Source organism: Amborella trichopoda, chromosome 6 (assembly GCF_054954075.1).
Source record: "Amborella trichopoda isolate Santa Cruz 75 chromosome 6, AtrichopodaSantaCruz75HAP2 v2.0, whole genome shotgun sequence".
NCBI lineage: Eukaryota > Viridiplantae > Streptophyta > Magnoliopsida > Amborellales > Amborellaceae > Amborella > Amborella trichopoda.
In genome coordinates this window covers 31480229-31507712 of record NC_142341.1, presented here as the reverse complement: position 1 = coordinate 31507712, position 27484 = coordinate 31480229, and the positions used below count along the sequence as shown (strand labels likewise).

The window sequence follows — 27484 nt, the reverse complement described above, 5'->3', positions numbered from 1 at the left end:
AAAATATAGTTATGTTTGGCTAACATGATTAAATTTTGGTTTCAACATGATAAGTCATTGGAATAATATGATTGGAAGGACATGATTTTATTATAATAAGTCTTATTTTTTTTTTATTTATAAAAATTATTTTATATATAATTTTAAATAAGCACTAAATTTATGATACCAAAATTAAAATCTTTATGGTACAAGTTAAAAACAGAGAATAAGTTTGATTAGTAATTGGAATATTTTTAGACTGTAATCCAAAAATTTTGTAAAATTAACGTTGACCATTTGGACAACTGCATCCTTTCCTCATATTTTTAGATCGAAAAAAAAAAATTCACCCCAATGCAAAACAGTCATCCAAAAAAATTGAAGTTGGATTCAATTTTTTTTAGCTTGCAATTTTTTTTGGCTCGCCTCTTCACATTTCCCCCCCAAATTGCGCCTTTCCCCAAACCTCGTCGCACTTACAAAAAGCCTCTCTCCCAGGTCTCCCACTCTCAAGCGCAGGTCTCACAGCTTTTTTCTCTTCTCTCTCTCAAAAGATTTTTTTATAGCAGAGCAAATAAATTGAAGCCATCCCTCGCCATTTATCTGTGCCATAAAAACCCAACAAACTCCAAAACCTAACACAGAGGAATCAAATTGAAGAAGAAGCAGCGGAGTTGAAGCCATCCGTCCAAACAGGTGTGCCCATTCCACTCTTTTTAGGGTTTTTGCGAGAAGGCGTTTATAAAATTTAGAGAGAGGGGCTATTTCTAAAATTTAGAGAGAGAGAGAAATTGAGAGTTCTGAGAGGTGCTCTTTTTGTTCAGAAAACCGTGAAGCCAGGTTGCTTTGAGAAGAGGTGAGAGTTTAAAAGGAATGGTAAGGGAAATTTGAGTTCTCTTTGGAGGGTATGTTTTTCTTGGGTTTATTGTAACTGTTGTTTTTTCTCTGTTATGTTGTTCTTATTCTGTACTCTCCATCATCAAGGGGTTTGTGGGTTCATTTTTCTTATCATGTTGCGGGGTTTGGGTTTTGCTAATCTATGTGATTTATGCCATTTCGCTTGATGGAATCTTTAGTTTTCTCATGTTTTACAGTTCAGTGGATTGTGCTGTAATAAATTGTCCAAATCTCTCTCACTATCTCTCTCTTGGGTGTTCTCAACATCATCATTTGGATGCCATGGGATAAAATTTGGGTTGTTTCTCTTATTAGAGATTGTTTTAGAATCCATATATGAAGGAGCTTAAATTACACAGCTGTTTTAGTCCTGTTGTATTTGTACCTCTGGATCCAGAACTATGCTTGATTTAGGAAATTCACATTCACCAGGTTTTCTATTGGTTTCCATGATTACAAAAACTAGCTTAGGAAATCACCAGGTTTTCTATATGTTTATGTGATTATGAAAACCAGCTCTTGCTTTACAATTTAGAGTAGTTCAAGCCCCATAGGAGAGCATGGTTGTTGAAGTAGACATTACACACTTGTATTGATGGTTCTCTTAAGTTCTAAGAGGCTGAATCCACCAAAGTTGTTCTTGTTAGGGTTTATGGACCACATTATGGCCATCAACTTAGGATAACTTGTGCATACTATGAAGGAGGTTGAACACAAGTCTCAGTTCCTTGATTGCTTGTTGTTAAGTGTATCAGTTTTTTGTATTAGAATAAGCTTCATTTCTTTTTTATGTTTTTCGTTGTTGATTGGAATCTTTTGTCGATATTAGCCTGGGATATGGTATTCATTTTCATGCTTCCTTTGCTATGGGTACCATCTTTAAGTGCACGTTTGTTTTGTGGAAAGGGGGCTGCCAAAGACTCCTCTTCGACACACTTTGGAAGCTCAGTGGCGTCCACAAAATACATAAGATTCATAGGGTCTTGATCACAGTATTGAGTGACTTTCATTCACATGACATTTTTTATTGTTATCTAGAATCAAATGATATGTGGCATAGTTTTTCTGACCAAAGTAATAAGGCTTGATCTTTCTTGGGTTGCTTTTAATAGAGCAGTTTTCACAGGAGATCCCCATAAAAATCTAAAGAAAAATCACAGAAATATGAAATTATAGAAACCAGTTTGGTATGCAAGAAATCTAGATGCTGCTGCATTATATGTTATTGATCCAAGGAATGATGTTAATAACAGAATGTTATGCTTTGGAAATATTTGATCCATAATATATGTGTGTCATTCAGCTTATACATGTTAGTGCAACCCCCCTACCTCTCAAGATCCAACCAAGGCAAATTGGACTACAACTCGCGATGAATCATGGTTGAACAATTGATAAAATTACATTTTGCTGGGAAGCGGTCTAAAGAAAAGATTTCCTCTCTTGAAAGTGGCATCAACATATCCTTATGAAACACAAGTTAAGATAGTCGTTGTTGCTTGCACTTTACATAATCATATCCGAACTATAATAGGTGGTGATGATGGGCTCTACGAGGAGTATGATAGGGAAATTGCATATGGATCAGTTGAAGGAACAAATATTGAATATAACGATGTAAACCCTCAAGCTGATAAAAATGATGGTGATGAACTGCGAGATCGTATTGCTAAAGAACTTTGGGATGATGTTGTGCTCACCGTTGATCATAATATGGCACATAAATATAATTGGTTGTAATCATGTTTTCTAGTATTCTCTTTTGTGGCAAAACTTCCAATACTTTGAATTATAATATTAATTACCTGGGGTATCGTTCATGGGTTATGGAAATGGTGTGAAACTCATTTAAAAATATAGTTGTTCATTCTTCTCTCTATGCCCATGGAATTTATTAAACACATGAAAGAACATAGTTTAAAATCAAGGTTGGTCAAAACTGTTTTATGTAATGAGAAAAATAAAGAAAAAATACGAATTTAGAATTTATTGCAACGCATCCAAATAGACATATCTGGCAAATAAAATTTTCTTCTCATATTTTAATAGGCGTCCAAACAGTCTACCAACATAATAAAAAAAACGATAATGTTTCTCAATTGAGAAGAAAAAAAATTGCATTTTTTTCAATGTGAATATTTTTTTCTTTAACATCCAAATTGATTTTCAAAGTAATTTTCAAATATGATGTAATTTTTATTTTGAAAAACCAACATGTTGCTATAACTATTGAACCATTACTATTTGCATGTGTATAGGCTATTGAAGTTGAAAGGAAGAGGTTTGACATTGTTGTAGCTTCCTATGCTGCTCATGGATCAAGTTTTTGTAGAGGACAAGTAGCCTATGCAATAATTTAATTTCATTTTGATCATAAGTCTAAAAAAGAACCTATGTGAAGTGTAATTTTGGACTTCTTGGGATTTTATATTTAATTTTATATAATCTAATGCGATGCAATATTATGAATATGATGGAATTTGAGAATAATTTATTATGGGTCATGGAGAGAGAGAGAGAGATAATTTGACCTATAAAATGATAAAAAAATATTAGCCGATCCAGCTAATTTGCTTGCTATATTGTTGATAACTTCTTCCCAAAAAATTATCAACCTATAGAATGAACGGCTAAATTGTTTTAACAACAATCAACCAAAGCTTGATTTTGATCTTGATGGAGCCAAATACAATAATTTTCACTTACTGGGTTCGTCCAGCAGCCAGGCAAATAACATTGTCTTCAAAATTCAGGTTTTACATGTGGAAAAAGTTTATATAAGGATGCTACCTTATAATGTAGAATTGCAGATGCGCCTCAAAAATCCATGGGAAAAAGGTAGTTTTAACGTTGAAGAGCCTTTGATTGATCATCTTGGCATCGAGATGTATGACTATGAAAAATAAAAAGATTTTAAGCCTTAGAAATAGTGCATTTTACAACATATTATTCTATACCGTCAATTTTCAAGATTTTCATAGGTTTATAGATCTACTTGATTTTAAATATTTTTTAAATTAAAAATTTTATAATTAGATATAAAAATAGATTTTTCGATGATCCTAAAATATTTTACATAAAAAAAATATACAATGATTAAATTTTGAAGGGCACCATACCTCTACACCTACGGAGGCGTCCGTATACAAACTGCACCCTTTATATATACTAGAATCTACATAACCAGGTTTTGATACATATCGAGGTTTGTGTATCCAGGGACCCAAACCAGGTTTACCGATCTACTTAATTTACGCCACTTATGAGGCCTTAAATTCTATAATCAGGGGTAAATGAAGATTTATCAGCTGTCAAATAGGTAGGTTGGCCATGCAAAGTTTTTTAATTTGCGAATTATCTAAGATTTAGATATACCCTTAGTTCGACTTTTTAAGGTTAACCAACCCCAATAAATTATGATAGTTATTTGGAGGTACCCTTGGTTCGACCACTTAAGGTTAGCCATCCCCGATAAGTTTATTTTTGGTAACTTCATTGCAATGTTTTTTAAACTGTGAATTAGAAGTGCATTGATAGAGATGCTCGCAGGCTTTCCCCCCTCTGCGCCAAAAAGTTTAACACGCAACTGGAATGGCTATTTCCAGAGGGCGGAGATGTCTTCTCTCTCTGCCTCTCCTCTCTCTGCCTCTTCTCTTCTCAGGTAACTTGAAATCACGCGGTTTCTCTCTCCCCCCCTTCCTCTATAAGGATATTTCTTTTTATTTATTTTATCTATTTGTTGGGGAAGCGATCGAGATTTTTTTTGAGATGCAGTCATGGAGTTAACGCATTTGCAAACTGCAAATATGGTCTCATCGCCCTCAAATCCCAAGAAATTTGATCATCTCGTACTTGGCCCAGCTGCTGGACGAGGCCTTCCCAATCGTGTGCAATGTCAAGGTTCGTATTACCTCTCTGCTTCTCTGTTATCTGTTTCTTCCAATTTTTGTTCACTTTTGGTAAATGAGTTGGTTGCTTGTTTCTCAGGTTCATGTTTTTGTATTTCCAATATTGTTCTCTCTTTTGGCATACTTCATCATGATCATCTTCAAAGCTTTTTTCAACTTATTATTCATCTTTTGGCATACAATGATTCAACTTATTTTTCAACTTATTATTCATCTTTTGAGAGTGAATAAATCTTATATTTGAAATGTGTGTAACTTACAATGATTACATTAAAAAAACAGTATACTAAATAACATGAAATATAAAACAAAATGATGTACTAGTTTGCACTGGCAATGCATGTGCAATTGAAGACATAATATTTATGCCGTTTAAGAATGAAAATTAGTCTGTAATATGGGTAGATTAAATTATGAAATTACGTCCCTCAATACGATTGAAACCACTTGACCATGCTTATGGATATGTTATTTTCTTTTTCTTTATTAGATGGTTTTTAATGGGCATGATGTGGTTTTCTTCTCTGGGTACCTTTACCTTGCTTTCACGTTGTTTCGGATTTCCCATAGAAATCAGTTTAAAGCAGGCTGCTTGTGACATTAAAAACATCAATCCCCTTGAGTATTAATAATATAAAATCTGGGTTGCAGCAATTCTGTTATTTATGTGTGTTTTAGGGGATTTCGATTTGTGTTTTAGGAGATTTCGATTGGCTTAGGCAAGTGGCACGTGCTTAACTTTGTTTGATTTAAAGAAAATTTCATGAAATAAGTTTAAATGGGTTTCATAGCTCATATTATTATTATTATTTCTCTCACTGATATTCTTCTGGTAAACTCATAAAGTTTGCTTATTGTCATGAAACTATCTTTTCTTGGTCTTTATGTATCTTCTATTGTGAAAATTCATTAATTTGCATTTTTTTTCACAAATGTTTATGCAGAATCTCTCTGCTTTAGTATGTACCTACATAATATTGTCTTTCTGAATTAAAGTAATGTACATTGTATGTGCAATATGCTCAATGTAGGTATTGTGTATTGGTCTAGGCATTTGCTCAACTGTTGCTAGGTGATTTACCTTCTAATTGGCATTCTAATATTCCTCATCTCTGAAACTAAGATCCATGTAAATTTGATATCCGTGTACACATGGAGCAGATTCTTCTTTGTTTTAAGATAGGTAGGCATTGCCCAACTGTTGCTAGGTGATTTACCTTCTAATTGGCATTCTACTATTCCTCATCTCTGAAACGAAGATCCATGTAAATTTGATATCCATGTACACATGGAGCACATTCTTCTTCGCTTTAAAGAATGATGTGTTCAATAGAGTGAAAGTTGGTATGCCCTCTCATTTCCAATGGACTTGCCCTTAATGTGACGACCCTATCCATCATGGTTTAAAAGAATGTTTACTAGAATAATTGCAAGTTACAACCGTATCCGTCCTGGTTTGAGAGAATATTTCCTAGAATAATTACAAGTTTCCTGACAATCAGATGCCATGCCCATTCCCAGCTAGATTTTTATTGATGGAGGAACAAGGGGGTTAGCTCCTAGTGGGATTTTGAGGAGACAGGATCAGATAATTGATCTTGGATGGGAAGTCCATGTTGGATTATGATTTCTAACAAAATTGGAATTCCTATGTGGGTTGGGATTCCTAATTTGGTTATGAGTCTTAAGTGGGTTAGGGTTCCTGCTGGGAATAGGAGTCCTAAAGAGATCAGGAGTTCTACAAAGATTTAAAGACGGAGGGGCCTTCATAATACAAGGTTTAGATGAGGTACTGCTAGGGTTAGGGTTATGTGGTAGGGTTTGGTTGGGTTAGGGCAATGTTTAGGGTAGATGGTAGGTTCATGAAGGGGTAAGCCTTGCTGTATTTTGTCAGTCTAGGAAGGTAGATGATTGTGTAAGGGCTATATGAGGTTAGAATTAGGGTTTGAAGTCTTCAAAAGTTAGGTATGTAGGAAAGGTTGGTACCAAATTAGTGTATTTAGGGTTTGGATGGTGTTACTGTTTTGTAGGTTGTGAGGGGATGAAGTAAAGAAGGTTAGATGGCTGGCTTTGATCATGATGGGGAACATAAGATAGAGGGGGCTTGTATCTGGCTACAAAGGATGGAGGCGGGGCTTGCAAGGTGATCAAATGTTGGTGAAGAGATCAAATGTTGGTGACGAAAGGAATGAAGATGGGTCTGCCTCACCACATATAGAAACAAAGGCTGTGTAGCTCATAGGGTAGGAAATGAAGTTGGGTGTGCCACAACAAACAAAGAAAATAAGGCTGTATGCCATAGAGGACATTTTCCCAATCCATAAAATCACTTGCTTTGCAAAAAGATTCGAGGAATTTCTTCTCCAAAAATTGACCTATCTCCGCAATTGAAACCCAAATTTAATTACTCAACTACAGGCTTACATGATATTCATGTTGGAAAAGTGTACAATATGACCATTTATCTTTGGTTCAAGGAGTTCATTGTGAACTTTGGCCATTGGATTTGACATATGGCAGCTGGGTTGTCTCATTGAATAGCTCAAAGTCAAATTTTTTTTTCTTTCAAATTTGTAACACGCCTTAAGATGTCATATTTCACATCTAACAATTGTAGATGATTGCGACCTCCTTATACCAAAAGTATTATAGTGTACAAGCCTTTTTAGATTTAACTTGGCTAGGAGTCTAGCTATTCTTAATTTTCCTTACTTTTCTAAATTCCAGCTTCTTTGAGACCAGCGTTATAGTTCCTTTATAAGTTAGGATATCTGGCCTTTATATAACATGGAAGGATCCTCTTATAGAACACCTTAACAAAAATAGAAATTACTTGAATTGTAAAATATGGAAAGAAATAACTTTCTAAAATTAACAAACTCTCAAAATTTCAATGATAAAAAGAACTCTTAAATTTGCTAAATTATGAATATGACAACCTTTAAACACTAATTGCATAAATAATCTAAATGGAAAAAGAATGATTTAAGGGCTTAATAATGAAAAGAAAGAATATAACACCTCAAGGGGTACAAAGTTCATCATTGATTTTTTAGCAGGCTGTTGACCATGATTTGAAGTCTTAACATCCAATTTAAGGCATTACGGAAATAGAACTTATAAATCTCAGAGAGATCTCAGTTTGAGCCTCTGACCACCCCAAACTCATTTGGAGTGAAACACTTTTCCTTTGGGAACTGGTGCCCAACGTGTAAGAACTGGGACTTTTGGGTTCGTTGATCTCGTTTGCATCCTGAATCCTTTCCTACTAATGCTTCCCTCATATTTCTTTCTCGATTTGCTGAATAACGTCTATCTGGTGTTTTGAGTGGTACTGTGTTATTGTAGGGATCGCGGGCTTTCTGACAGTACGAAAATCGCTCAGATTTGAGCTACCGTTAGAAAGTCATGATCCGTACTCCGAATATTTTCTTACGCGCATCCTAATGCACCATGCACGAATCCCCATAAAAACAGACCCATCCCAATGCACATGATTACATCATCCATGCCCCCACACAATGATTACAATATGCACTCTCTCCCCTCATGCATAATCACTTATGTGCCATGTGGCACATGCATGCTTCCACCCCCATTATTATACTCCTCATGCATGCCTTCTCTCTCCTCATGCATGATCACTTGTGTGCCATGTGGCATATGCATGCTTCTACCCCCATCATTGTGTTCCTCATGCATGCCTTCTCTCTCCGCATGCATGATCACTTGAGTGCCATGTGACACATGCATGCTTCCACCCCATCATTATGTTCCTCGTGCATGGATTCTCTCTCCTCATGCATGATCACTTGAGTACCATGTGGCACATGCATGCTTCCACCCCGATCATTGTGTTCCTCATGCATGCCTTCTCTCTCCTCATGCATGATCACTCTAGTCTATGTGGCACATGCATGCTTCTATCCCCCATGCTTATATGTACCCCCCTTCCACTCATAAATTGGGTTTAACTCTCTCTCCTCACCCCTCCACTCCCTCATTTGTCCTTCTTTCTCCTTGTTCTTTTTCTTCACCCTTAGCCCTTTAACCCCATAAGCCTTAAACCTTTGAAGCTTGAACTCAATCCACTTGAAGCTTGACAACCGAAGTGGAGCTTGTAGAACATTCCATCTTGGGGATTTTGATTGGAGCAATGTAAGTAGATTTAGTTTCCATGGTTTCATGCTTATGTTAATGCATGTTTTTTACCTAATTCAAATGTGAAATTCAAGTGTTTGTGTGTGTGTATGTGTGCGTGTGAGTGTGAGTGCATGCTTACTAAAATTTTGTTAAAGTGTATTTTGATTTCCAGAATTGTGGTCCCTATTTGAGAGATTGTTAGGGTACCTTAAACATTTCCTTAGACCGTGAATTTTGATGGGTTAGTAGCATGTTGAATGTATTTTCACATGGAATATACCTCTTGTTAATAACTCATGTAATTTGAAAGCTATTAACAATTTACTGCAGCATGTCAGATTAGTGAAATGAAAATCCAGGGATTTAACATGTTTTTGTGTGAAGCTTTTGACTGGCCAAAATTTACTAGAATGATGTGAAACCACTTTGAAATTTTAGATAGATGAGTCTATTTTAAAATTGGTTTTGGAATCATAATAAAATTCCTTATGATTTGAAAGTTATGGTCATTTTTCTAGTAGGGTGTCACCCTAGATTTTTTGCTGCGTAAAGTAGAAGTTTCATCCGGGAGAATCAAATAGTTTGACAAAAGTTATCTTGTTATGATTCTTGATTATCAAGAAATTGGTTGTAGGTTTAAATGATCTTTGAATTTAATGATATGCCCTTAAAGGTGGACAATGTTCAACGTGGAAAAACTAGTAATGACATAGTGATGTCTATTACATTGATATATAGCATGCTATTGACATGATAATGTCTTTTGAGCTGATAAGCATTATAATATGACACAGTGATGTTTATTACATTGATATATAGCATGCTATATGATAATGTCTCTTGAGCTGATAAGCATGATAATATGACATAGTGATGTCTATTACATTGATATATAACATGATATTGACATGATAATATCTCTTGAATTGATGAGCATGATAATATATCATGGTGATTTCTATTAAATTGATATATAGAATACTATTGACATGATAATGTCTCTTGAGTTGATAAGCATGATAATATGACATAATGTTATCTATTACATTGATATATAGCATGATACTGACATGATATTGTCTCTTGAATTGATAAACATGATAATATGACAGTGATATCTATTATATTAATATATAGCATGCTATTGATATGATAATGTCTCTTGAGCTGATAGGCATGATAATATGACATACTGATGTTTTTTGTGATTATATGTATAGCATGCTCTGGATATGTTGATGTTTCTTGTGATTATATGTATGACGTGTTTCTAATATGATTCATGTGCATGGAGACATGCTTCTATTATATGATCCATGCATGGTAACATGCTTATAATAAGATATGTGTGCATGGTAACATGATTCTGATAAAATATGTGTGCATAGTAGCATGTTTCTGATAAAATATGTGTGCATGGTAACATGCTTCTGATAAGATATGTGTATATGATAACATGCTTTCAATAAGATATGTGCACATAGAGACATGTTTTTGTTATGATCTGATGAGATATTTGTGTCGGCAGCTGTGTTCGTTCCCTGCTCTTTATGATAGGATGAGAGTTAGGAGTGTATGTGTTTGGGTGGTCGCTCCCCCAAAACTTATGTGAGGCACTACTCAATGGGACCCATTTGGTAGTGTAATGCTCTCTCGCCAGAAAGGCACATGAGAGGGTCGTGTCTTGCAAGGCCAATGCCTATCAAAGCCCCAAAGCACGCTGGGGATCGTGTGCGTGTGTGAGGTATTATGCAATGGATTTACCTGTTGGTGGTGCTTTTTTCCTGGTTGTGATGGTAGAGGCTCTACGCATCAGGATTTGATTGCCCTGATGGGTGGGGCTTCTACTTCAGGACTTAGTTGGTATCTCTTAATCTTGATTATACTGGTTTTATGCATGCTTAAATGTTTTCATTTGTTATAATGCTCATGCTTGAATGATTTGATTGACTTCTTATTACAATCATATCTGATTGATCTGATTAGTTATTACTCCATCATGAAATAAAGCATATATGACATGTATGTTTAAATATGAATTTGACACACGATTCTATGTTTTGTAAGACTTGCTTAAAACCTTGATTTTTGACATGATAGAACATTTGTAAGCATGAATGCATGGCACTTAGTTCTTATTTACTGAGCTTTACAGTTCAGTCTGTTAATTTTTCTTCCATGTAGAGTGATAGTCAGCTGTAATTGGAGTGGCGTGTCTTGGTGGTCATGCTTGGGATCCCTTACCTTCTTTCTATTGAAGCTCTATTATTTAGTGTATATTTTGGTTGGCGGTCTGGCCATATAGTCCATTTTGATTTGGTAATGTCTTGATGTCGGGCCTTTGTGCCTTAGACCTATATGTACTATTTTGGACAATTATACGTATTTTGGCACTTCTTTGTCTAGCAAGCTATGGTTATGTATATTTTATTTCGTATTTCGTTTCTTTTGTGGTTGGCTTGATATCGAAAATTCCTTCTCTTTTCAAGGTGTTGAGCGCACTCCAACCTAAGTGGAACTCGTAACCTGTGGTCGTAGCCCCACTCCCTACGGTTCTCCGGTGGGCCCAGGCTTGGCCCTCTGTGGGTCCAGTGGGGACCGCCGGGAGTGGGGACGTGACACAATGTCTATGGACCGAGATGCCTCAGATCTTTGTTTAACTTGTTGGGTACCACTTTTGTTAAATTCTTACTTGGCAAGGCATCTAATTGGGAGTTATTGAAGTCTTTAGAATAATAAAAAAGGAAAGGCCATATTTGTAAGAGGAGTGGTGAGATTTTTAGGGGGTCAAACGTAAGTGGAGAACTAGACTTCATCATTTCTTTGAAAAGAAATTCCAAAGTTAGGCAAATTCTTCCATGAAAGGGGATACATTATCATCCCCAAGGACACATAGTTCCAAGTGCAAAACTAGTGATAACTTTACCTTGCATTTTGCCTTTTAGTTTATATGACCTATTTATGAAAGAAAAGACAGCTGAACCCGAAGCTATTGTTGATTAGGAATTGGTGATGAAGAACGAGATGCAAGATATTAGAAAGACAAGACATAATTTAGTCCCATGTTGGGAAGATGTAGAGCTAACTTGTTATATAGGGGTTAATCTGAGTTGAGAAGCATGTCAGGTGTGTCCATGAAAAGATGAGGGGCTTTTTCTGAGGCGTTTCTCAAAACATGTCATACTGTCAATGATAATTAAGTACCTTCAACATTATAACCAGAAGACCCTTTGTGAGGAGTATTCTTATTGGTACACATTCAAGGTTTGGCACATGCAGATCAGGACATGGTTTGATTTCTTCAAAATACTGTAGATCAACATTCATCTAGGCTTCATCTCATGTAGCTTTCGTTTTTGTTCGTCAACCAACAGCTTCGTCGTTTATTTTTCTTCAAATATGTACTTTATTTTAAGAATGGTATGTAGAAGTTATCTATAGAAATGAAAAAAATGTAATATTCTTAATTTTAGCATGGCCTATGTTTGTAAATATAGTTTTGTCTTGTAATTTGTTTTCCCCAATTTATTGTTGATTTTTCAGTTTTCTCCCTACTTTGTTCCTTGTTTTCCATTTTTTGCACAAAACATTTTCTGTTTTGAATTTTATTAATTTTATTTCCTTCGTATTTGATAAAAGTTGGCTTATATGTATATTGAAGTGCTTCATTTCATCATTGCAAAAAAATTGCCATCCACTAGGTGGGTGCTCCACAAAAATTGCAATATACAAGTAAGGTGCTCTACATTGTGTTATGTAGGAACCAAGAAATGGTTTGTTAGAAGGTTCCACATCATCAAAAGAGTACCAGGCCTCCTTGTGGGCTGAATATAGAAAGGTGCTAGATGCCACTCATGATCCTCGCGTATGTAGATAGTCAACCATTTTGTTGGTCTCCTTCAAGGTGTGCCTGAAGGAGACTTCGAGAGGCCTGCAAAGATGAAAAATGTGGCCAAAGATGGATTCCAATCTCCACGGACATTGGCTAGAGACTTTGATGACCATGAAATGACATCATTGAGTCCCTCTCTACAATTAAGGGTTCTTCTTAGGTCTGCTTGAACCTCTTGAAGTCTTCTGGGAAAGCTATTGATTTGGCCATTGTTAAGTCGACAATGTCGATAAAACCTGAGAAGAGAGAATTATATTGCTTTAGGCGACTAAAAAGACCCCCAAGCCACGTGGTCTGGGGTTTCCAAGAAAGCAACCACTTTTGTTAAGGTTGATGACGTCTTGTTCCTGCAGTCTCCAAAGGCTGGATCTTGGGATCACGGTTGGCTTGAACAACAAGATGGCATGCCAATTGGTTGTGAAGTCCACCTTCGAATAGATAATGTCTACGAGACAATTTTTGAAAACGGAGTATGGGGACTTAGCCATGTTGATGGCAATACGACCATTTTGATTCTTTTCATGGGACTATGCACTGGTGTTGAAATGGCCATCCACCTTTTAAGGGTTGGGTGCCAAGACGACGACCATTTCAAGCTCCTTCCAGGAGGTCTCTCTTAGTTGGGGTTCTATTTGGGCCATAAATCTTTGAGAATTTTCGTTGAAGAGACTTTGGAGAGGGTATAGTCATCGAATATGGCCCATTGGAAGCATGTAGGAGGTTATGCATAGAGGGCTCCCAAAGCATTTTGGTTTTGCTTCTAATAACCATGCAAAATTCTTGACATTTGAGGAAGGAGTTCAATTGGTTATTCAAAGTAATTGCTTTCCAATCCAGATCGAAAGTGACTTGGCCTTGCTTGTGAATGTCATTTAGAATCGATGCAATGCTCCATGGAGACTTAAGACGATTGTTGACAATTGTTGCACCAGACTGTCTTCTCATCGATGGTCCATCACACATGTTTTTTGTGAGGCTAACATGGTTGCTGCTGCCCTAGCTAAGAGGGCAGCTGCTGGCCCCGGTGCTACTGTGTGGTGCCATAGACCACCAGATTTTCTTGCCTCTCTTTTATTACATGATCTGGCGCAATTGCCCTACCATAGGGTTGTATCTTAATTGTTTTTCTTTGCTTTTTTATTAATGAAAAACGGGTAGGGGCCTTCTCCCCCACTGACTTACCCAAAAAACATGACCCACATAACCCCAAATGCCCCTATTCTTTACTATTGCCCATTTGCAAGGCTATCTGCCCTAACCTAGCAAACTAGGGCAGGCGGTGACTGGGTTTGGGTCTCTATAATAGCTAGGACCTACGGGGCATATTTTAAGGCATAAGATGGGACCCATTTTATCTATCATGGGTCTCTGATACCTTGAATATTCCAACCAATGATCTTATGTGTGATTTGCTGGTACCTAGGTTATGTCTCTGTTGACCTCTCAAAAAATATTGCTAAGGTCTGCTATAGGACTGTCTTATGGGAAGCCCATGGAGTGGAGGAGCTTATCTATGTGTGATTTGCTGGGACCTATATGGGCTTGCTGTGGTCAATCTACTCTATCTCCTCCTCATTGATCAAGAAGTAGGACTTGATAATATTGTCTTGGGTGCCTTTTTCACAGACGTGAGGTTGTTTTTGGGTGAGAGGGTAGCCATCGCTAAGGGAATGGAGGACGGCTTCTGTTGGTGCTCAATCCTTGTCATGGGGAATCTCGATTCTATGATGTAGGAATCGCAATAATGAGTTACAAGTGATCACAAATTATGTTTTGGTTCACATTACCCTTGGGCATAAACTTGATTTAGTGCATATGAATTAGTGTCGAGTAGAGAAAACGTAATCTGCACTGCATCTTACACTTGAGGACCATGGTTCAAACCCGCTAGAAACGAGGATCACAATATATGGATCTGCGTTCCATTTAAGATCCCTGATTGGAGTTCTGGGACCGAGGTTCTGGACCGGGTCTGTGACCTTGCCTACAAAGTTCCAGCAACTATGGGATGGACCAACATGAGAAAACCACTGTTAATTTCATGGTATATTTTCGCAAGGGACAGTGTTCCACAGCATTGTGGATGCCTCCAATAAGGTCATGAGCCGGAAAGTATTGTTCAGGCTATTGAATATGTGGTGAAGGCTGTTGGTGAGGACTGAGGAGTATGCTGATTGCTGTCAAAGTCCAAACTAACAATCAGTGTTCCAAAAAACATCGGGCAACGGCTAGGCAGCCGGAGGTTCTAGGCTGCTCGGCACTTAGGCGGTCCCCCAGGTTCAAAAGGGGGCAAGGGGTGTCCAGTAATCTTGTTTTAGGTCTAGATTTTGTATTAGATATGCATATTCATACATTTTTATAATCCAAACAGAAAAACCCAAAAACACCCCACACGATGGGTATTTTTGCACCTATGAGGGCACAATCCCCTGGGCGCCTGCCTAGGCAGAGTACTAGGTGGGTGCCTAAAGTCCTTGTGTGGGAGCCCAAGGACAGCCGAGCCTAGATCCCAAGCAATGTGCGGGCCCCCCCCAGGCGCTTGACGGACTACTAAATGCTAACAATTGGAAGAACTATGTCGACGCATGAAAGATGCTGATGATGAAGGCAAGGTGGAAGCATTTGGTTCGAAGTCCTTATTCAGCTCAGTGCATTGATGTGATACCCAAAGATATTGCACAATTGTAGGTAGTAGCCTGTTGAGACGTGAAGTTCATTCCCAAATTCTGTGATGAAGCGATATACGAAGGCAAAGGAGCTGACTGGGCTTTGCTATCACTAGATTCGCTGCTTTGTTCTTGTCTATTAATTCGATATTGAGGAAGCATGCTGGGCTTGAAAAGATGGCCTCCTCAAAAGAATGGATCAATGCCCCTTTCTTAAGGACTTAGGCTGTAAGGGAAGTTGAAGGGATTCTAGCGTAATGAATGGCAGGAGATTCTGTGATAGGTATGAGCAGATTGTAGCTACTAGAGCTCCTCTTGTGATAGTTTTGAAGATGGATAACTCTAATAGTTATGGGGTTCTTGTATGAAGCAATTGATTGTATTGTCCACTGAATTGAAATGCATATTCCATCAAAAAGTCCAGGAAATAAATGATACTGAAGGTGTAAGTTGTTGCACCACAAGACCTGCGGCATATAAAGGGTTTAATATTTAAACATTTTGTAGTTTTACCATTTGGATTTTGGTATTTGGATGATATATTTATGGTTCATGATTGATGAGGGTTCATGTAATTAATTATGGATTCTTGCCTTGAGCGTGTGTGCTATCTAGTCTCTCAAAAAACCTGAGTGCTATCTAGGTTTCTTTTTCAATTAGGGCATATATGCCTTGGGACAAACATGTTACCCTGAGATCATGGAGAGGATGAAATTTTGTATCGAGAGGTTCGAGCAAAGATGAAGGGCATGGCTTGGAGCTCTGGAGGAGGTAGGAAAGACCATATTGTGAATAAGTTTCCCCAACTTAGAGCATTTATGAGTTATGCAAGTCACATTAATAAACCACAACCTTGACTTTTTCTTCAACATTCTCTAAACTCACTAGAACATCTTGTGCTTAGCTAGATCCACCGTCTATGATAGCGTTCAAGGTCCTAAGACCTATGCTATCGTGTTACACATTCTTTTATTGTTGTTTGACTCCTAAATGAGTTCCTTCTCCTTTTTTGAGTAAGGTGTTGGGAACTCACGACATTGGATCTCCCCACCTATGAAGATTTGTGATCAAGGTGCTCCCATTTTGAAATAGTGTGTGAGCAAAATTCGAGTACATGCCAATGTTCAACAAACCGATGGTGGCTGCTCAGGTAGTTGTGTGGTCCAATCGCTTGGGTGGCCACTTGGGGGGGGGAGGGAGGTGAAGAGAAAAGTGAGGGTGTGGGATTTTCAATTTTGAAATCTAAACAGTTATAAATTATAATTTATATGTTTAGAAATATAAAACTTTAAAATTGCCCAAAATTTGAAATCCATTAGCCATTTAAGCTAAAATACAATATCACATGACATAAATGTAAATCCATAAGCATTTCAAACATTACTTAAAATTTAAAATTTAGTAGTTCAACTTCAATACATTCCATTACCCCAAAAAACAACACATTCCAAATTTCCAAAATCCAAAGTTCCAACATACAAACATGACGTGACAAAGAATTAAATGACCACGAACTCAAAAAAGGCTCAATTTGTTTTCATCATCACTTTGAACAATGTCATCTCGTCTCTCCCACTAACACTCTATTAGATGCCAAGCCCTCTCTTTTGCAACCTTTTTCATCTCCAAAAAGACTTAAGTCAAATGTCTTCCGATTTCACAAGAAGTAAAAAACTTGATTTGAGATTGTTTTTAAAAAAGTTTGGTTTGAGCCCCAAAAAAAAAGGTTTTTGGTATGGAAGTGTCATGTTCTAGGGTTTTGATGGTCCAAAATACCCCCGATAGCTTAGTTTCCCCCTACTAATGGGTGAGAGTGCGTTAAATGCCCTTTTGGCAAGGGCACTTTCTGCCCTTGCCAAAACGGCTCAGGGCGGGTGCCTAGGCAGCTGGGCGGGTGACTAGGCTGCCATGCACTAGGCCGTATAGCCCCTGGGTCGGGCGGTGAGGCCTCCCAGGCTGGGGTGCCCGACTTTTTGAACGTAGGTACATACCAATGGATTCACATGCCAAGGAGAAACATGTTATTTGTAACCAAGCTAGTCTAGATCAATTACAATTTAAATCTATGAAAGCATCAGTTGAGGAGGGACGTTGAGGACCATGACCTTACAATTGGGATCATATCTTTGGTGGTAGTGGAGTAGCTAGTTCTCAATAAGAGTTGGCGCACCTACAAGAAAGGAGAGGAAAGTGGGATGGAAAATGCACAAGTTGGAGTGTACAAATTGAGGAGCTAGGGAAAATGAAGGAGAAGATGATAATGATGAGGCCACTAAAGTAGACACTGATGATAGAAGGGCCATGGGAGCAAGTATTTGCAGTGCAGTGGGAGCAAGCATGAGGATTTGACTATCTTTTTGAGAATATTGGGTTCGAAGATGCTACCAAAGTTGCATAACCATAAGAGTTATTCTTGAATCGTTACAGAGAGAGTAGGAGACCATAATCTGGGCGACTATGATACTTCTTATCATCATATTGGGTGTAGTTGAGTTATTCATTGGCTGAAGTTTAACTCTCTTTGAATGTATATTTATAATTTTTACGCTCCTATGAATGTGAGTGTTTCCTTCTACTCTGGGTTCACCCAATCTAGGTGGTTATCTCGCTCCCACATTTCAAAAAAGAGGTCTTTGAAGGATCTGGACTTCTAAATTTTGGCATCTCGATCCTCGCTATTGAGGATCTTGATCCCTACTGTTCAAGATCTTGATCCCCACCTGAAAGACCAAGATAAAGACCAAAATCATAATTTTTAAGCCAGATAGCAGTGCAGCTACACTTATAATATAGTTGCATTTCTTGTTGGCCATAAACAAAGGGATCCCTACTGTAAAGAGTATGTATAGTCTTAGACTATATATTCTTGTTATGTTTAGGAGCAAGATCCCCAAAAGTTTGGGATTGAGATCCTTAACATTTAGGGATCTTGATTTCTTTATATGCATTATATGGACAATGCTTCCAACCATATGGATCTTCTAGCCTTTCATGATCCTTGTCCTGCTCTTGATTTGCTTCCGATTCCAATAACTATGATTTAAACATTTGAATGTATGTCAAATTTTGAGTCATGCTAAATATTGTTTAAATAGTGTCAATACCATAGTTACTAGGATCTCCTCTCTTGCTTGGAGATCCCTTGTGGAACCTTGATTCTCTCGATTCCGGAGCGGATCTTGTCCGAAACTCAATTTAGTGTTTTAATCCTACACGTTATTGGTTAACAATACCGGGAGCTACATTTTAAAGCCACAGACCATGGATCCTCATTACTTACATGAGGAACTTGTGTTCTAAGAAAATGGAGCTTACTCCTATAAAAGTTATTCCTCGCTTCATAATATTTGGATCACTTTTAGTAATGCGCTCGAGTTAAGAAACTAAAAAAAATGTCATTGGGAACTTCGCTTCTTACGTATAGGATCTTGCACCTTTATATAATAATTCTCGATCCTATGTAATAAAGGAGCTCGATCCCCAACACACATGGACCTCGATTCAGACCTTTGAGGCTGTACAGGTATCCATCCCAAACACGTGGATCTTCAGTATATCTTCGATATGCTGTTCCCGCCCCCGATCCAGGAACCGTTCCCATTCCCATACCGAACAACTATGGTCAATATGCTTTCTTTTTTTTTCTCCATATACATCTATTTTGACTTGTTTTGTTTTCCTAATGTTTTGTATTTTTCATTTTTAGGAATTTTTTCTGATTTTTTCCATCTCTTTTAGGGATGGTAGAATCACTGCACGGACTCAAGACTTTTTGAGCTGACTCAGCCAAACCCTCCTTAAGTCTAGACCCAGTTTTGGGTTTTAAAACACTGATTGTGGACATTGGATCTCATTTAAGATGGAAATGAAAAAAATCACTTTTTCATTTTTGCCGACTTGAAATGGTTTTAGCTTTGATTGTGACTCATATTGGACGCTATTAAAATAGAAGCCTAGGTCTGCCTTTGTTTTTTTGGGTTAAACTCAATGTTTGAACAAGTGACGCCCACCATGTAAACTGAACGACTACCATTGGACTAAAGTCTGAGCAACACATATTTGGACTATGGAGACATTGAATCGATGATGGTGACATATGCGAAGTTGTGTTGTTTCTATATCTTATGGGACATTTTACCTCACAATTTTTGTAGTCAGTTCTGAGACTTTTTCATCCTGATTATTATGTTGATTATGTCATGGGCACTAGGATCTTGCACAGTGCTTTTGGTGTTTGACCAATGGATATCGTTGTTTAGTGTTTGATGAATGGATATGTGTGGCATAGATGTAATAATTAAAGAACTGTACCTCATGTTTATGCTGGCCAAATGTAATTGTCTATTAGCATTTATTTGCTGATTCATTGCATTATAACATATAGAAGCAAGTCATTATTTTTTGGTTAGTTAACTAACTGTCCAGTTATTTTCTGAGTTTGATGTTTGTCGACAATAGTGCTCTTTTTCTCATTATTTATCTTTTCTCCTGTTGGTTAGCTTGAGTCTTCCGTACTCAAGGGAAGCTTACTGATAATTAAATGACATGTATGATTTGCTTGTAAATCACATTTAAAAGAAGTGATTGTCCACAATGATACCATTTATCTTTATTACAAGGAGGTGACAACTATTCTCACTCATTAGATGTCAAATTGGATGGCTTTGGGTGAGTTACAAAGTCCAAGAATGTTTTTATGGAACTTCGCGTCTATTCAATGACACTTTTGCAATCACCCCGCTTTGAAATTTAAGGAATAAGAGTGGTTGTGACCATCTTGTACAAAAGGTAAATGTTCTCTTTGTAGACGATCCCTTAAAAGCCAACATGTACCTAAACATCTGTAACTTACCAGTTATGTTAATGCTTCTTTAGAATAGAAATCTACATATGGTAATGTTTTCTGTTATTTCATCAGTTTGGGGAAATCTGAGGAGCATTTCGTTGGGTTTCCTTTACTTCTAATATATCTTATGACAACCTATTCTGCTTATCTCTGTTTTTTTAATTGTATACTTGTACTCATGATATTGCCTTTTTTCATAAAAAAATACTCTCATTATAATGCCCTATGTTAGGGAGGTGAATATTTAAATTCATTGCTTAGATGCATTTTGGTTGTGTTGTTAACAAAAATGTCTTCGCAGTTTCTGGTTGTTTCTTTTTATCAGTTTACTAATGTTGCGCTTGATGGGCATCCTATAAATTTAGACACATAGGTAAGAGTGGCATTTTGGCTCGTAACTTATTCATTTTGATAGAATCACAAAATGATGTTCACTCATGGAAATGTCTGATTTCTTTGCTCGTGACTGCTGAATATTGCTTATCTACTGTTAGTATTCAAACTTAAGGAAACCAACCTACTCCCAAATGGTGGTCCAATTTCCTAGCATTTCATGTGAGGGAATAGATTGGGGACCAGAGGACCAAAATATGTTAGTGGTATTTAGAGAAGTGAAAATAGATTCTTGATGATTACATCTTGTTTTTGTGAAGGAGATAAGGACTATAAAGGGCGTGTGAGGGTGCAAGCTTGCTGTGCATGAAGGGTGGTGGAGTTGGGTTTCTTGCAATATTTGATTAAAATTATTGTTCAGAAGATGAAATTTGCCTGCATATTTTTTGTGGACATTTCTTTTGATTATTCAACATTATAAGTTGTAACTTGCACTACTTTCTCAACCATTTGAATTTCAATACAACTGTTCCTTGCTACTTATCTAATTTTGCTCAATACTTTGAATTAGTTCTTGCATATATTCCATAGCTAGACGGTATTTCCTTTCTTCAATTCCTCATTAATATTTCTTGGAGTTTATTATTGAGCATGTTGTCGTTTACTTTTCCCATTTCTAAGGAATTGTTTGTGAATATGCAGGTCACAAAGCAATAAATTGGACACCGTTTTCAACATTTTCTTCAATGCATGCTATCCATGAAAGTACCTCTTTTGTTACTGTGTTGACATTGTACAATAATTCCCCTGGGTTCGGATCACCTGATTATCGCAAGAGTTCAGATATTGTGATTGTAGGCAATGCTGCCTATGATAAGCCAGGACGTTCTTTGGCTCTTTTGAATGCCTTTATCAAGTTTATCGAGGTATAAATAGCCTTGACTAGTGCCTAAGGAAATGTATTTACTTCCATTGGGATGAATTAAAATGAATTTTGATCATAAGGATGTCTTGGACCCTAATCATGTCTATAGATGTGGCAAATGCTTGTTCTGTTGGTTATGTCAATTTTACCTGATGAAGCCTAATTAACAACATTTTTCTCTTAATTTTTGTAACTTCACTTGTGGTAGCACCTTTTCCACCCAAATTTCTCATGTGAATGTTCATAATCCACTTGTCGTCGTGTGATTTTTCTTAGGCTATTTGCAGTCACATTGATCAATTCATTGTCCATATCCGTTGTAAGTGTTTTTTGATATTTACTTGTTTCCAGACAAAATTATAGGCATGCCTGCGATTAATATTGTTTTTAAGATGTTACTTTTAAAATATGCTTGTTGAAAACTTTTGTTTCATAGGATACTGTTTTCAATTCATAAAGCTGTAAAATATTTTTCATGTGATTATTTCTGAATTTGTATTGTGACATTGTTTGACTTTACCTTCTCATATGTAGAATTTTGTAGGTGTCAATGCCCAGAAGCAATGTCATTATTTTGACTGCTCCCGATTCTGAGCTTCATGTTCATCAAAAGAATGTTGAGGTAGTGCCTGTTGAAGGAGACTTCTCACGAGGGAATTTGATGCTTCAAAGAATGCGGTCTTACATTGTAAGCACACTCTTCCTTCCTGATAGTATAATTGTTTGAAATATTGTCTTCTTTATTTGTGACTGGAATGGCTTTGGACATTCCTATACAAGCAACACAATAATTTAGTTAATCTATTTGAGGATGGGGGACCATTGGGTTTGCCCAAGGGAAGACTGGTATAGCGTCTGCCTCTCCCATTTTGAAGGCTTTAGGGGCATTTGTTTCACCCCAATTATGGCACATATTCACTTGGACCTGGTGTAAAAGTTTCTGAAAAAATGAAAGAAACGACAGTAACACTGAAATTTTTTTTGAGAGAGAAAATGTGGTGAATATGGGCCAACCATTTTAGGAGAGGAGAAAATGGTTTTAGATTGAGGCCCTTATGAGGTTTGTTTGACCCAAACTTTTGTAGATTGCCTCATCATCACTAGATGAACCATTTAAAACAAAGAAAAATTGATTTTCAATTCTTAAAGGGCTAGATCTAACCACCAATGAAATGGATGGATTGAGCTTACTGAGTTCATAAAAGCTAATTGTTGTGTTTTAGTGAAATTTTAGGTGGGCTTCTTTGCCAAGTCCAAGGGAATGTGTGCCGAATTCTGGGTGAAACAAATGTCCCAAGGCCTTCAGAATGGGAGAGGGCCGACCACTATAGTAGTCTGTTTGTTTGACCTTTTGAGAATTTCTTATAAATGGTATTATAATGACTGCTTATGGCTGTAGACTTATCTTTTAACTTGTCAATGACAAAATTATGTACTCTGTCATATCTCTTGAAAAGTTGAACTAGCTCAATGATGGCTATGAACATGATAATTTTAAAAATGTTGAACCGCTCCCTGTCTTCTCTAATTCATGGAAATGCTACTAGAAAGGTGATCTAATCAGCAGTATCGGTGGGAATGTGTGTGCGTGTATGTCACATAGGGTGGTTGGGCTGTGCGTGGGAGTGGATTGAACTGGGATGTCTTTTTGCTGGTTTCCCATGTGTACAATAATAGCCTGTTGCGAACAATATATGGGACCATTTGACTTCTCAAAAAAAGAAAATGGAACCATTTGAGGATTCAGGACCCAGTTCAAGAGGGGTTGGAGTGTGTATAGGTATAACCTGAAAATATGAACTTAGCAACAAAGAAAGAAAAACAAGTGATGAACTAGAGGGAAGCTTCGTACCACATTCCTTGTTTACAGGGGTTTCAGAAGGAATATAACTCAAGTTGTTTTCATTAGAGTTGGTTCCAAAGAGAAGGTCATTTGAAGGTTAAACATGCATGTGGATATGTGGTCGGTGATAGGTTCTCTCTCAAGTGGGTGAGTTTAGCAAAGGTTGATTAAAACAAAAAGGTGGGTGAGTTCAGCATAGGTGCTGAGTGTTGGAGTTTTCCTTTCAATTGTGCGATAGACCATCCATTGGATGGACAATCATCTCCAAGGTTTTAAGAACCTTAAATCACCTTTTTTTTTTCTTGGATTTGTTTGTCTGTGAATTGAAGATGTTTTGCAAAATGAAAAAGTTCATGTAATGTGCAATGTTATACTATAGAAGTAAGTTGCACCTCAAAAATCCACTGGAGAAGGCTGTTCTGAGGTTGAAAGCCCTACAATTGATCACCTTGACCTCATGATGTACGGATTAAAAAAAAAATGAGGATTGTAGTCCTAATAAATAGTGCATCTTGTAACAAATCATCTAGACCGTCCATTTTCAAAAATTTTTAAGTGTTAGTTGATCTTGTTCTTCACTACTTCTAGGGCTTTTCATAATTACGCATGAAAATAGATTTTCTAGGCCATTGTAAGGATTTTTGGGAGTTGAGTCGCTTAGCAATATAAGAGGATGTTGGACATAGGTCAAATGACAAGGGGATAAGGTTCTTATTTTCCGCCTAAAAATCATAATGGTTACTTTGTGGGATGGATGAGTCAGATTGAATCTCTCTCATCCCACAGATTTCCTAAATATCCTAATGGTCTAGCTTGCAAATAAGGATAAGACATACCTAGTAGAAATCCTATTCAAAGTGGGTCATATATTTGTTTCTATTTAAACTGATCTTAGTAGTTATGACAAGATCTTTCTCTTTCATGCCAAGATCTCTTTCTCTCACATGCCAAAAATCTCTCTCTTATGCCATATTTTCTCTTCCTCTTATGCCAACGTCTCTCTCTCCTCTTGGTGTGACGCCACCCTATCTCTCTTCTTGCTTGTGATGCCACCCTCTCTCCTCTTGTTTGTGAAGACATCCAAAATAAAAAGAAGAGAAAGTAGGTGGTGGCACATGAAACCCTAAGACTAGGGTTTCCTGATTTTTGAAGGAAAGAGACATACACGCGGCCTAGAGAGGCACCAACATTCAAAATCAGCCGTAATCTGTCCCTATAGGGTTTCTACAAGTCCTAATTGAGTTTTTGAGCTCTCCAAAACCCTAGAATGAAAGGTATTGCCTGTAAAGCGTTCCCTATCTCAGAAATTCCAGCAACACCCTAAAGGACCAAAAGTTCGTCATCAATCAGGGAATCGGGTGTGGGGTGTATCAAGACCTGTGAGGGTAACTTCCGGCATCTTCTATTAAGTCCTCCCAACTGATTTTATTAATTTTCAGTTATATTTCATTCTCTTTTGTGAATTTTCATGAACTTGTACTTAAAATCATAATAGAAGATTGATTAGTGTTCTTGGATGGTTTTCATTTGCTTTGGCAGATCTTAAGTTGTGTCTAGGGTATTAATCTTGATTTACAAAAGTATATAGTGGCCCATAGAATTGGAATTCAGATTTAGGTATATTGAATAAAAGTTTTTTCTTTTTAAAAAAATTGAATACCTTGAGCCATTCTCCTTTCATTAGCAACCTTGATGTGCTTTCGAAAGGCTCATCCTCTCCCCTCCAAAAAACAAAAAATGGCTCCCCCCCCCCTCTAAAAAAAAAAAGAAAAGAAAAAGAAAAAACCTTCAAAAACAAAAATCACGACAATGGTTTTCCTTTCTAGTGAATGCTTCTCACCTGGTATAATTTCATAAACTAATTGGAAGAAAAACTCATAGGTTGACATGATTGCATAAAATTAGTGGAGCTTGCAAGATTATTGGATTTTATAAAATTGACATCTTTATATGTCTGTCCAACACTTACAGTTCTAATTCGATTTAAGAAACAAGAATTCAATTTTCAAAAATCACTATCTTATTCATTTTATTTTAGTTTTTTCTTTTTAATTTTCTTTCCAAGTCATCATGTCCCACCCATTAACTACATGTCATTAAGCCCATCTGCAATTTATTTAAGAATCATTTGGGATCATAGGTTTCATTGTTAAGTTATACACCCAAAACTGATTTTTAAATTTGATAAGAGCGTCTATATAGAACTCAAGGTATTAAATTAAAATTTTTTTTTTGTTTTTTCAAATATAATTGAATTCCACTTAGATGAGCTACTCTATGCTGCTGCAAATCCAATTTAATATCCTAGACACAGCCTATATTATTTAATTTTACTGCCAAAGCAAATAAAAACCATCTAGGAGTAATAAACAATCTTCCACTATGATTTTAAGTACAAAATATATTCCTGAAAATTTACAGAGAAATATAAAATGACTGAAAATTCATTAAATCAGCTAGGAAGACTTACTAGAAGATGCATGGAGTTACACTCACAGGTCTTCATACGTCCCACTTAGGGTTTCATATCCCATCTTTCTTCTCTTATTTTCTTTGACTGACAACACACACATAATAAAAGGAGAGAGGATAGTGTGAGAGAAAAATGGGAGAGAGAGATGTTGGCGTGAGGGAGAGAGAGGCCCCTTTTTTATTTTTAGCGTGAGAGAAAAAATATGGGGTGAGCGTAAGAGAGATCTTAGGGCGTGTTCGAGTGAGAGATCTTGTTATCATGTTAGAGAGATTCAAATAGGGTTTTAAGTCTCAAACAATTTAGGAACTAAAGAACTAACGCAGATGAAAATCTGGTGGCTACAAATTTCAATTTTATTTTTGCTTTTAAGATTGGATAGACTTTTTATTTTTATATATTAGGATAAATTTTTAGAAATAGGATTAGTAGGGATTTTTTTAATAAAAGTTATATATTTTAAGGAGGTGTCCGCATTTTATTTTTGGGCAAGACAATCTTTAGTTTGATAAAGTGAATCTATATTTTAATAGGTGGTTCGGTTTAGATCACATTCTGGAGTTTGCTTCTTAAGATTAACGTGGGTATGAAAAGAGGTTTCCTTTTAATAAGCAAATCTTTATGAATATAAAGATTTATTTTATAAAGATTTTGGAATGAATTTAAAATAGATTTAGTTTAGTTAGTTATCACTTTTGGTTTTTAGTGGGGAATTATTAAGAGGAAGTTATCTTTTTACTCTGAGGAGGAGGTGGGATGTGAGATTGTGATGCTTGGATAATTCCTTTCCTTATATTGGATATTGTAGGAAGCTTTCAAAAGGAAAGTTTAAATGTATAAAAGGAGGAGGCACACATATTGTAATGGAGATTGAAGTTTGATTAATAAGGAAAGTGTTTTTTTGGAAAGACAGAGGCACTTTTGTAGGTGTGTTTTCTTCTCTTCTGTTTATGGTCCAGTGTCAAAATACTCGTATCCGCACATTTTGTTCTTTTTCTTATGATTTCGTTTACGATTTTTTATTTCTCTTAAACGCAGTTATATTTGCTGGTGTTGTTTATCAGTAAATTTTATATTGCGTTAGGTGGTATCAGAGCGTAGTCGATTCTTGTGGATCATAGTATTTGTCGATTGGCATCATGGTTCGTGGGCATGGTTTATGGCCGGGCATCGAGACTTAACACATCTAGTGAGAGCGAGACCTTCGAGATCTCCAAGAGCTTGAGATCAAAATTTTGAGAAGGCAAGTAGAAGAGCTGACCTTGTGCTTGACGCAAAAATAACTTGGACACATTAAGATAACGGTAGTGAGTCGGATGCTACTTTCGACAACCGGTTCCATGGCAACGTTCTATGTTGGGAGCCTCATGGTTAGGAGAATAATCTATTTCCTTTAGGTCGGGAGATTGATCTACCTAATTTTGATGAAGAACTAGTTGAAGATGAAGAAGGTGTAGTTTTTGATCTTCAATTGCAATCATCACTCTTGGATGTCACAAGTTAGCACATCTTTGATGAATTTCTTATTTTTGATGAAGAACAAGATGAAGGAAAGAAGCAATCCATGAGACAGCAAGGA

General features: G+C 36.8%; 1 protein-coding gene across 29 annotated transcripts in view; it reads left to right on the top strand.

The window, feature by feature from the left end:
- Positions 1-493: 493 nt before the first annotated feature.
- The window catches only part of LOC18434961 (uncharacterized), a 46461-nt gene continuing 19470 nt past the window's right edge, over positions 494-27484 (top strand). For 4 of the 29 annotated variants that reach the window (XR_016058227.1, XR_016058229.1, XM_020667736.2 and 1 more), the window contains exons 1-6: positions 494-678; positions 807-858; positions 4429-4540; positions 4654-4779; positions 21370-21593; positions 22137-22280. Coding sequence is in view for 15 of the 29 variants with exons in the window: in XM_020667736.2 (XP_020523395.1) it covers positions 4471-4540; positions 4654-4779; positions 21370-21593; positions 22137-22280 (564 nt within the window). In the remaining 14 variants the exon portion in view is untranslated. Of the gene's footprint in view, positions 679-806; positions 859-3137; positions 4199-4428; positions 4541-4653; positions 4780-10458; positions 10675-21369; positions 21594-21868; positions 21912-22126; positions 22281-27484 lie in introns of those variants that run through there. The other 25 variants (XR_016058234.1, XR_016058235.1, XR_016058238.1 and 22 more) reach the window with 15 other exon arrangements.